At 42.5% G+C, this 12779-nt stretch overlaps 1 protein-coding gene across 2 annotated transcripts in view; it reads right to left on the bottom strand.

Annotated features, from left to right (window-relative positions):
- KDM4B (lysine demethylase 4B) overlaps window positions 1–12779 on the bottom strand; it is a 75981-nt gene that overhangs the window by 39240 nt on the left and 23962 nt on the right. For both annotated transcript variants that reach the window (XM_034070860.1, XM_034070861.1), the window contains exons 6-7: window positions 5113–5162; window positions 2738–2841 (exon numbers count right to left, since the gene is read on the bottom strand). In XM_034070860.1, coding sequence (XP_033926751.1) covers window positions 2738–2841; window positions 5113–5162 — 154 coding nt within the window. The remainder of the gene's footprint in view (window positions 1–2737; window positions 2842–5112; window positions 5163–12779) is intronic.

Below are 12779 nucleotides of genomic sequence, written 5' to 3'. Positions count from 1 at the left end.
AAGGAAAGCCAGCATAAACTGCCACTCATGGAGAAAGCCCTAAATTTACTGACTTTTGCAAGCTCTTGAGAAATAAATGGAAAAATCAATAGGAGATTACAGAAATACACATTTTTAATTATTAAAAAGCCCCAGTATGGATCTGTTTCCCCCCCCCCCCCCCCCAGAATACCACTATAGAGATTTATAAATGTGGGCCTATTCACTTCATTGAAATCTGCCAAGAATTCAAATGAAGGGATCCTATCTCTGTTTCTAAAGAAAAATGGCACATGTTCCCTGCTTCTGAATAATAGTGATCCTCTTCAAAAGCTACTATTTCAGGACAGGAGGTATTCGGATATAGGCTGCTCAGACTAAAGAGATCTCTTCCTCCTTTTTACATTTAAGAGCATCCTTCCAGTGAGTGCCATAAAGAAAGAAGCCACCACAAAAAACACACTCCTGTAAGTCAAGATTAGGAATTGTATTTAAGTAACCTGTTAATAATCCCTCTTGCTTTAAAAGAGAAAGTTTGGGTTTGACATTAATAGTGTTCTCCATATGTACATTGTCCCCTCCTTTGTGTGAGTTTGTAATAGGGAGACATTAACCAGATTCTTAGCATCTACATATACTCAGCATGGAGGAGACCCCAGACATCAATCTGCAAAGAATCATCATGTCACAAATCAAAGGTTCATAGTGGGAAGCCAAGTTAGGCTTTAGAAAGCAGGTAAAGACCTTCTACCAAGCAATAAATTAGAAACTGCCTTATTTAAACCACTTTGTATCACATCCCTATCACCACACAGCTCAGCAACAATGACCTGGGATAAGCTTGGAAGGAAAGTATTCATCTATTACCTTTTGACAGCCTCCTTTGGTTGCCTTACCTGGTTATTGATCAGAAATCACTCAGTATACAAAGTCAATGGTGCTTTGCTCAGACAGATGGAAAAGCAAACATCTAACAATGGATTATGCTTGGAGAAAATTATGCCCACCTACAACATTCAAACATTTGAAGTCCAGTAAGAATTTTCTTTGCTTTCTGAGCTCTAGCAGACCCAAGAGCACTGCCTCAACATGCTGCTTGAATGAAATGGCAGAGATTCATTTTCAGCTGCTTCCTTAGACAAGCAGTGCATGCTTTTTAGCCATTGCACCATTTCTGGCTTCTGGTTAAAACAAACTTCATAAGGAAAACACCACGAGAAGCAGCAAGACACAGCCTGCAACTGATACTGAAGCAGAAAGCAGCATAAGAGAGCCTTAAACTTTACAGTTTAGGTCAATAAACTTGTACTGACTACAGATTATGTATTCTTTTCTGTATATGGTTAAGATAGAGAATGTCTTATCCTCTCTCCAAAGTCGTTTCTCAGAGGAGCATCTATGCAACAAACTGAGATATCCCCCATTATTCCAATCCACATGCCCACTTTCCTGAAATTTGTAAAGTGAAAATCCTTATCACAAAGTCAGAGCCCACAGTTGGGTACTTTCCTTATTATTTTCAACCATGTGTGTAGCAGGTACCTGTGTTCTTACACTTGGGAATCAGGTTCCACAGACAGAATGATGAAAGACAACGGTTTGTTGCTTCCTATGAACAATTTAATATCAACCATCACGTACAAACCAGGCCAAGTCTGGCCACTGATGTTGAACCGTAAGCACCACATTGTCCCGTGCCACTCTCCCCTGCCCTGACAGCGAGCTCATCTCACAAGCTGCTTGATCACACTTTAAATTTCATTCATCACAGCCTCCTGCTAGGAAAAATGAAACAGTCTCTGGAGCAGTAAATTGAATGAATTCATAGTTTTTATGCTATAAAAGAGCCCAGATCTTTTACTTCCACCTTAAAGAATCACCAGGCTCATCAAATAGGTTCAATACTTTGTCTCCGGTGGAATAACTCCAACAAAGCCACGTAAAAAAGAGATACCAGAACTCAAGAGCTCTTATTTAGAAAAAGATAGCCATAATATCCACAGATGATGATGCCAAGGGGATGGGGAAGGATGAAATCAATTCGAACCAGGCATCCTCTGACGCTTCCCATTGGAGTTAAGAGTCTCAGTACCTCTAACTCAATTCCTTTCCCACATCCAAAGGCAGGACAGGCTCTGTGTGCTGGCAGCACGCAGCAGCAGTAGCTGTTTGATTGTGTTAAGTCCACAGTAAGCACACTTGGCTGAAGAGATTTACTTCTTGACAGAAGACTTTAAAAATAAGCACATTAAAATGATCATACCAAATAAACCTGACCCCTCATTTCAAATAAGAGGACTTAAGAGATTCATGGATCCTCACTGGCTTAACGTGCAGTGAATACTTACACAACTGAACCAGTACATCCAGCTCCAGTTCCTGGTTCATACTGGATCCAGGAGAAAAAAAGTGTGTTCCAAAAATCCCAGTGAGTTATGCTGCCTATTGATAAGTCCCAGCATTTGTATTACAGTTTGCCTCTCTCCACCTGCAGAGGTTCCCCACTTGACAAAGTTGGTTCTAGTGAAAGCTTTTATGAAGAGGCACTTTACAGCAAGTGTCTCAGCCAAACCACAAATCCTCATTTACAGGCAGGCACCTGGTTTAAACTGATAGGATACATTTAGCATAATAATACATTTAGAAATGAAGCAAGCTGCTCCTCAGGCCTATGATGAATTGTTTCCTTAGGAGAGGGTGCAGTGCTTTGTGCACCTCAACAACCCCCCAGTGTCTTCAATGCATCCTTTGTACATACCCGGTCAAAAGGAATGCCGTATTTCTTCAAGATTGAGGGTGAAATGAGGGTCATCTTGTGACGGAGGAAAGCATCACATCCCTGAGAGCTTCCTGGAAAAAATCCTGTAGAGACAATAAAAGAGGAGTGGGTGCTATAGAAATCTTGTATCAAATCAAGGATTTAAGTAGAGACAAGCTGACAAAATCAAAACCTGACTAAATATATAGATCAAGACAACAGGCACACAATTGAAGCTGTAATTAGCACATCCCTCATTGCTTAAAATACCACATCAATTCTGTGACAAAACCTTGCATGCTGGGGCACATCAAGTCTAAATTCCATTCAAATTGAGAGCAATCTAAGTCTCTTGTGCCTGGGAGTGAACATCTTGGCCAAAATCTCAGTAAAAGCATAGCACATTAAGAAGCAGAACCTGTCTGGCTCAAGTTTTGCCTTGACCTCAACCCTGGGCCAGCCTTTTTCTGAATACAAACAAGGCAAAAGCAACAAGTATGCACCACCTCCTCTGAACATGAACATGTCCTTTTCTACCATATGGAGCCAGGCTGAGAACACTGGGGCTGTTCAGCTCAGCTCAGAGAAGCTGCGTGAAGACCTGAGAACAGCTTCCAGTGTCTGAAGGGAGCTACAAGGATGTTGGAGAGGGGCTCTTCATCAGGGACTGCAGTGATAGGACAAGGGGTGATGGGTTCAAACTGAAACAGGGAAGTTCAGGTTGGAGATACGGAAGAAGCTCTTCCTGTGAGGGTGCTGAGGAGCTGGAACCAGAGAAGTGGTGAATGCCCCTTCCCTGGCAGTGTTCAAGGCCAGGCTGGACACAGGGGCTTGGGTGACATGGTCTAGTGTGAGGAAAAAAACCAAGCATGTTAATGCTTAGATGTTAATATTCCTTACAAGGCAGTGGAAGGGTGACCATACATTTGCTGGCCACAGTGGTCACTCACAAGGCTGGCAGAGCCAGTACGAACTGACTCAGCATCTCAGCACCACTATTAAATAGCTCAAGAGGCACACTGAGCTATCACACCCATCACAAATAATTAACTACCCTTAAATTGCAGTATAAAACCTGAACAAACCCCTTGATGTCAGCACTTTGCTCTTAGAAATGGCAGCTCAACCAATGTAACAACCTTTGCTTCAAGACCATGTGTTTCACTCCAAGTCGGTGATTCAGCAACAAATTATGTGTTCACGAGGATCAAAACCCATCACCATTGAGGAAAATAAATAACCCTAGGTCTGGAAACAAAACTAATGGATGAAAGGTAATGGAAAGGGTTTCAGGAAGTGGAAAGGATTACTGGATTCTAGATTTTCTTGTATTTTTGTCCTAAAAGCATTTCCATTAGAATTATGACTGTCTGCTACCAGCCTGTCGTCCCTCTCTGCAGTTCCTCTTTTTAATGCACAGTTTAAGTGGCTCTCATTAAGGCTACTAATAAAGAAGCACATTTTAAGTGATTAGCACCAATAACATGGCAACACATTAACATTCTCTCCATGGGCTCCACAGCTCTCCCAGTGAGCCCATTTACAGCTCCACTATTCATTTTCCATATTAATTGCACACTCATTTCTCCATAGTAAACTTCCTCATAGTATAAACCACTGATGCATGGGACAGGAAGAATGCCCAAGCAGCAGTAATACTATTTCACTGTTGTTTCAAAACATCACCCATCCCAACTACTAACGGTATTAAGCAACAGAAATCTAACGTAAAGATGAGACCATTGATAATTTGCTTCTGGTTGATATATCACCAACCACTAAATAGTGATAATCAGTAAAAGTAAGTTACAAACAGCAACAGACTTATGCTCTACTTATGTCAGGCACTGGTATTGCAGATTCTACATGTCATCTGGATTTACTGCCTCTTTTAATAGCTTAAAAAGTAACTTTTAGAAAACCTGGCAACTTGTACTGGTAGGAAAATCCAGCCACAGGTTTTCTGCCTCTGAAGCCATTCTACCAATGCAGCAGGTTCATCGAGCTGCTCTTGCAAGAGAATCCTAAGAACCAGTTTGATGACAATTCCTTACCAATCTGTTTCAAAGAAGGACAGGATTCTCCCCTGCCGTGCTTTGGGTTCCACCAAGAACATACCCATGTGTTGGTCCAAACACAGGAGGAAGGTACAAGTCCAAACACTATGAAGGTGCTGAGGCACAGGGTGCCCAGAGAAGCTGTGGCTGCCCCATCTAGGGCAGTGCTCAAGGCCAGGTTGGACACAGCGACTTGGAGCAAGCTGCTCCAGTGGAAGGGGTCCCTGCTCATGGCAGGGGTTGGAGCTGGATGAGCTTTAAGGTCCCTTCCAATCCAAACCAGGCTGGGATTCTGTGATTCTCTGATGCAAAGCTCACCTTTTGCCAGGCGTTCCAATCTCTTGCCGTGCTCGGGAGGTATGGCATACCTGGGAGAGAGATGACACAGAAGAAAATCATCACTAATGTAAAAACAGCAAAAGAAACCAAAGGCTGGAAACAAGTGTGGTCAGAACTTGTAGCACAGCCCATTCACAAATAATGGCTGGAAATAACACCAACATTTCCTAAGGCTGGGAGGTATCAGTCACATGTAATACACGGAACAAGGCCCGTATTTCACTCAAAGTCCTCAGACAGGTTATGTGATGTGTGTCATTTTCCTTCATGTCTTCCAACAGCACCACAGGACTTCACAAGGTAAAAGAAACACTGAGAAGACAAAGGGATGACACAGCACTAGACAAAAGAGAAACAAATCAGTACAGGGAAGAGCAGCCATGGTTTCTGCTGGAAAGATACCCGCAAAACAAAACCTGTGATACAGATTAACACACAACTAGCTTCAGATGGACTGGAAAAGTGTGAAGGAGGGATGTGTTCATTGCCCTGTCTACAAGACCAGGCTGGACAGGGCTTGGAGCAAGCTGCTCTAGTGGAAGATGTCCCTGCCTGTGGCCGGGATTGGAGCTGGATGAGCTTTAGCGTCCCTTTTAACCCAAACCAGGCTGGGATTCTGGGACACATTTAACATAACAACACATTCTCATGTCAATAGAATTCTGTAAGTTACTGTTCACACACTGCATCAAATCAAACGTGGTGCTTGTAGCACTTCTTGTAACAGAGTTTTGAGAATTTACATTTTCCTCACTGACATTTATTGCCAGCTATAACTTTGCTTCAATGTGAATAATAAAACATCCATTATTTTTGCTATTTCCAATAAAGACATCAAAACCCTCACGGCTCATTAGAACAGGCTGCAAACAGGATATTGCAGTGGGCGACCACACAGGTGAACAGTATTGCTCTCCTTACATCAGGATTTCTCAAAACAGATAGAAGCCCTATCCTGTACCGCTTTTGTACAAAACCCAAGCTTACCTGTTGTGCTCTGACAGGTCAGGAAGGATAATAAAGGACAGAAATCATACATAGGATGCTTCAAGATTTAGACGTTAAGCCGATTTCAGCTGATGGCTTAAACAAAATCGAAGGGAAAACACTATGTAGCACCTAATATCTTGTAAAATAATAAATACAGCAACAGTCTCCCAACATCCTCTGACCGAAGTTTGACAGTGCCTTCAACTGAATAATTATCAAACAATTCAATTTCATCTGTCTGGGACAAAGCTCAGAGCCTTCCTCTTACAAAGCCCATTCATCACTTACATAAATGTGATAAAACTAATCCCGATCCAAAGCTTCTTTGTAGGATTAACATCCCTTAAAACAGGGAAATGAGACATTCCATTCCTTCTGGGAAAAGTGCTAAAGGATTGGGAAAGGACTCATTTATGGCTCCAAGGCTGCAGATGATTAATGTAATATCCCCAGTCTACAATGCAAACTTCACTTCATTAGTGCCTGTAATTGGGAGTTGTAAAGATAAGATTAATTAAATCTTGAGGATGTTCAAAGTTTAATACATTGGAACATGGTTATTGTGTTATCTGAGACTGCAGCCTGCAAAAAGCCAAGCTGAGCTTTGGAGAACAGTCCACGGAGAGAACAGAAAAAGGACTTGTTTGGACAGAAACCAGCAAAGAAGGAGGAATTCCAGCTTCTTTAGAAGAACTCTATGGAATAATACACAAATCAGAACGCCCTACCACAGAACAGCCTCTTGGTAACAGCTGGCTCCAAGTTTAGAAATTAACTTCTCTTTGGGCCAGTCTTTGAGCCTCTGTCCTTCTGCATTTATTCAAAATATCAATTGCAGAAGAGAATTCAAAGTAGGTCAGATTCTGCTTTAAGTTACACTCACAGATCTGACTGATTTACATAGAGACAGGCAATAAAGGAAGACTTTGGGCTGCTATTTAAAACCAGCAAGAGCACCAGAAGGCTCCTGCAAGTATGGCATAGATTGAGCTCGCTCAATCTAGACATGAAATGATTGATTACAAGGTACAAGAACAATGGAGGTGACATGGAAAGATTAAAAACTGCTGCAATCAAAGGAGTGCTGTTATTGAGCATTATCAGCATCTACCAAGGGCTGGCTTTTGTGCACGACCTTATGGTACCATCCTCCTGCTTTCACCATGAAAAACTGCCAGGCACTTGTTGGGGACAAACCCTCCTTGGCAGAGGGAACTGACAAATGCTGTCATCTGGTAGGATTTGTTACCATCCCTCCTGCACCCACAGGCTGGGGCTCAGCTAACAGCAAAATGGCTTTAATTCCAGAGCCAAGTGACAAGATGCTGCCTGGTAAAGCACATCCAATCATTTTCTTTTCTATATGCATGACTGTGAATACTTTTCAGGTGGGGTTTTTCAAACCAGTAGTATGGACTATAGGGTATCCACGGACCTCTCAGACTAAGAACTGAGAGAAGCAGGTTCATGATATCCCTCTGCCTGGGCAAGCCTGAATTAGGCACAGAGCAGGACCAGCTGCACCCCAGCTTCAAGCAGACACTTCCCTTAAATGACAGCAAAGACAGAGAAAGGATTTTCCATTGCCTCCAAGCAGCTCAACTAAAGGGAAGTGAATGTGGCAGCATCAATATTTTAACAGCTCTTCTTAATAACCATCTTTCAATAGACTGCTGCTGCATCAGAGCAAACATCTGCAACAGCCAAGAGAACACACAACACTGCTGAAAATACTCATCAGCCTTGAGTGCAGAATCTGTCCCTCCTGGGTCAACCTGGTTCCCCAGTAAAAGAGAAGTCAATGTAGTGTTAAAGCAGCAACGGGTTTAAGATCTATCAAACCTACAAGCAACTGGGCTTGCAAATGAACCAAGACACCAATGCCTTAAGTATGGAGTTCCAAGGGCCAGCCTTGCAGTGGTTGACCAAGACAAAGAGCTGAGCTTAAGCTGAAAACCTGCTGCTCAGCGATTTGTCACATTAGGCATGAATAATGGCTTGCTGCTTTGCCAGGGAACACAAGATTTACAGAACAGGGAAGAAACGAATCTCAAGTTATAGGTGTATGACTCAAATGTCATCTTCCCCCAAAGCCAACAATCTCAAAGTAATATCCTGATCCTTTTAAATTACCTTTTGCTACTCCTTCTACAAAAACAAGAGCAGTTCCCTGAAATGAATTAATACAGAACTTGCTGTTCTATGTGAGAAGACTTTCAGCTTCCCCACTTGTTTCACAAAAGCCATTCCCAGCATTTCTGATCTCTACTGTATAATTTGCTGAGTTCCTGAGCAAAACTGATTGTAATTCCCAGACATCAGGGTCATGGTATTTGCCCTAAAGCAACAAATGCATTGGCCAATCACCTCCCAACCGTGGTAACTTTTGTTAACACGAGTTGAACTGGACAGTACCCTTTTTATCCTTAACATAAAAGCAAGATCCTTCCTATCTGCCATAAAGGATGTCATTAATAGTGTAATTTTCTTGGTGTTTTGTTTATTCCCCTGGAATGGGGCTTGATGGATGCGGATAATTATCAGACTATAAAAGCCAGCAAATGTGCTATTTTCTATCGCTCTAAATCATCAAACAAATAAAGTGTGAAACAGCATTTCTGAATACAATTTTCCCCTCTAATGGCTTAGAATTATTATCAGGAACAATGGAAATAAATAAGCAAATGTCTTGTGAGTTAAGAATGTAACGAGTGTGTCAGTGAGAAAGAGCAGACAGACCATCCTGGGATCCAAGGACTAGTTCCAAAGTCACCCAGGGATGACAGAACAGGGAATTCACTACAGCAGCAACTTCCAGCACCAGAAGCTCTTCAGGGACTTTCCAGTTGAACTCCAGTTCTTTCCTCACTGCAGCTTCTTCAAAGGGGTTGTAATTCAATGCTTTCTTCTTCTTGGCCACCGAAAGCTGGAAGTTAAACACCTTCTCCACACCAAAGGCAATCCTCAGCCTGCTCATGCCCTCTCTGCTGGTGTCTGTTTAAGAGGGACTGTTCTCACCTGAAGCTATGGCTTTGGCAGAGGCCATCCTGCCCCTTAGCTCAGCCTCCCCCAAAAGCAGAGGCAGCAACTCAGAGCAATTAAGCAGTCTTTAGATTAGGAGATCTTGTGCACCCGTTCTCTACCAGAGACTGGCTTCCATGGGCTGGAGGGGGGTCAATCACAAGGCCTTGGAAATGTCACTTCAGGGCAATCCACAGGAGAAGGTAAGAAAGTTAATTTCACAGTGTCTGCACAAGGTCCAGCCAAACAGGCCCCACACAATTTAACATGCTCTAATTACTGGAATAAGGAACAGAAACCAAGAGAACAGCACATTTTAAATGCCTAAGACCATGTGTCAAGCTGGAGGTTAGTTATGTGTCTTCAAAGCAGATTTAGCTGTGTCAAGAATACCGACCCTTTGAAGATTCAAATGCCAACCTACTCTCATACATGACAGGCAGAATAAAAAGCTATTATTTCACTCTCTGCAAGACAAAGTGGGTCCATAAATGCATAATTTGAACCCTGATCTTCAACATCCTTAGCCCCCACAACAGCAGAAATGCCTCCAAAGAAAACCCCTTAGTCTATCAAGAATATATTTATCACCCAATAGAAGCTGTTAAGAACCATCACTGCAGAGAGCATGGTCCCTCATTTGCAAAGTTCATATCCTGCTTCTAAGGCTTAATTTTTCTACCAGGTAAAACTCTTAGAACATGACATCTCACAGTGTGAAATAAAAGCTCACAGCAACAAAAGCAGTTTTTTCCACACTGTTTTAAGCTGGTTTGCAGCCAGTATGAGCAAAAAAAAGGCATTTCAACAAGAATGGATTGGTGCTTTGTCGATATTGCTGTCATCTCCCTCCCTTTCACGGTCACTTGTCTGTTCCTCCCTGTTTAACCTCCCTTGATCTGTGTCTCCCTCCCAGTTTGTTAGAACACAGAAATTAACTGCCTTTCTTCTCCTCATCAATATCTGAGGTTATCCCAGGCTGAATTTGCTGTAAGTGTCCAATTTCCCTCCTCAAGATCACGATTTGGAAAAGGAAAATCCTGGCCTCTCTTGTCTGTCCCCTTCTTTTGTGGCTTCTTTACATCTAGAATGCAAACACATGCCCTGGAGATAAGATCACACATGGATCAGAGAGCTCCTTGTTCCTAGGAAAGAACCTTTATCGAGTGTCTGCAGTTTTATCTTTAATGGATCATTTCACAGGACAATGGATGATGGAATTCAGTATCTTTAACCAGCAGTGTCAATGATTTCAAATAATGACATTTTTATTGAAATACACATAGGAAGAAAGATAAACACAGAGGCTGGGGAGTATCTGCTCAAAAAGCCATACTAAGGAGTAAATAGGTAATGACAGAACAAGATTACAGCCACACAACACACCAAATCAACCTGTCTTCTAAAGCCTGGGGAAAAATGAGCTCTGCAGGCAGCTGCTCAAATACAATCCTCTGGGAGCCAGCACAGGGAAGAAAATCAGGACCAAACCTGCCCAGAAAGGGCCTGGCTCACAGTGAGCATTCCCAGCGCTTGGACTACAGGGCCTATTTCACTGGGTAAGATCTCTTCTCTGTGCTGCCTGATTGTCAACCCCATTGCCAAGCACAACATGAAGAACCAACAAGCAGGACTGCTGTTAACAGAGCAGTGAAGCAAGATGAGGAATCTCCTTCTTCCCTACAGACACTACAGTTTGTGTAATTGCAAACTCTCCATTTGTTTTCCAGTGACGATGGGCAGAACTCTCCCAGGTTACTACAAGATTTGCACAAAACCACTGACACTTGATGCTTTCCTCGGGACTCACTAACCCAAACCTCAATGACAACAGAGAGGAGATTTTTCCAGAACTCTACTGCAATTTTTAAATACTATTTTAAAGCAGAGAGCTTAATATGAACAACCATCTGCTCCTGGAAACGGTACCCATGCACCAGTCCAGTTAGCTTCATTGCAACAAATGCCAGGCACAAAGCACACAATTACAAATCACATTGGAGTGACTCTCCTTCCACTCATACAAATAAAGCCATAGTCTGCTTCTACATGCAGTGAATGAGCAGCATGAAGGAGGCATTTTGCTAAGAAAAGGTGTTTGGGGAAAAACATTATGAAATCATTTATTCATTCACTTTGGCCAAGAAGATAATTACTACACAATTCAACAGAGATGAATGACTACAATATTCATCCCCTTGCCATTCTCTAGTATTTGTTTTGAAGAACCTGTTCACATCAGATTTATTTCCCCAAACTGGCACCATTATTAATTCCTGGTTGCTTTTTGTAGTAGATACTGTAGAAATCTAAATACAAGTGAAGATTGTGCTTCAAAGACCTTATATTACCTCACTGCAACTAAAGCAACAAGGAGAAAGAAGGTATCCAGGGGAGATCACAGATGTTCCTGCCATGTACCAACTAGCCTCCTTCATAGGGCAGAGGCACAGCCACACTCCTGCTCGCTGCTTTTGGAAAAACTTATGGATAATTGCTTACAGGAGAACAAAAGGCATCTGCTTGCTAGCAAGGAAAGGTATTTTGGAATAGGAACCCCCTTAAGCTGAGGGTGCGATGCCACTGCAATGACAATGAACTGACATTCTTCTTTTCTTGAGGAAAGACAAATTCCAAAGGGTTAATGCTCCTCACCCACCCAGCTGCACTGTTTCAAACTACAGCTACTACTTTGAAGCTAGGGCGTATGTTCTTGTTAGCATCAAAGCCAGAAGTGTTTCAGCTAAGATGTCATGAAGATCAGTGGCACAGTGTGTAAAGTTTCCTTTATTTCTTCTACTTGATCCTCTTTGTCATGTTGATTTGCCAGTGAGAAATGAAGTAGATGGAAACCTCAGAACATTAACTAGTTAAACAACTGCATGGCACTCAGACCATGCAGGATGCAGAGTGCTATTTAAGTTCTGTCATTCCTATAGGCTTCTGTTATTTTAAACTCCACTTGTACTGCACTTGGCATCACCCAATGTCAATTTTCTGTGCTGAGTAAAGAAAAAAAAATCCCTGCTGATTTCTGCCAAAGCATTGACAAAATGTGAATAAAGACAAAGCTCTGCAGCACCACTAGTGCTTCCTTCTGGTGCTTCCAGTCCCTGCTTCCAGTGCCATGCCAAGGCAGAATCTGCAAGCTCATTCTCCCCCAGGGTCCAAGTCAGATCAAGCTGAAAGAGTGATATGAAGCATGGAAGCACATCTCCCTCCCATCTTGTCTCAGTGGCAGAGTGCACCATTCAAAAGCCTCAGTTATTAAAACCAATCTGTGATCCTGTCAGGCTTCCACAGATCTTCATTTCAAATCAGGCCTGAGCTTTGAGCAGACACTTTCAAAACACACGAATGAGTTGCAGCAAGAGCCTTCTTGGATCAAAGACGTGCTTCTCTCAATCCAGCCTGGGACCACTGAGCTGTGATGAATTATTAGTGCTGGAGGAAACAGCAGTACATGCATTAAACACTGTCAGTGGAGTAGGAGCCCACTTAAAGACACTGCTGTGCAAACGAGGATGTGATCACACAGCAGCGTTACCACCTTCCAAGATCATTATGGAGAGCTACAAAGCACAGATCAGAAGGATCTTCCTGAGTTAGGTACCACAGGTCACAGGTGAACCCCA

Source organism: Melopsittacus undulatus, chromosome 19, assembly GCF_012275295.1.
Source record: "Melopsittacus undulatus isolate bMelUnd1 chromosome 19, bMelUnd1.mat.Z, whole genome shotgun sequence".
Lineage (NCBI taxonomy): Eukaryota > Metazoa > Chordata > Aves > Psittaciformes > Psittaculidae > Melopsittacus > Melopsittacus undulatus.
Note: the sequence above shows the minus strand (reverse complement) of the source record. Positions and strands in the feature narration are given on the sequence as shown.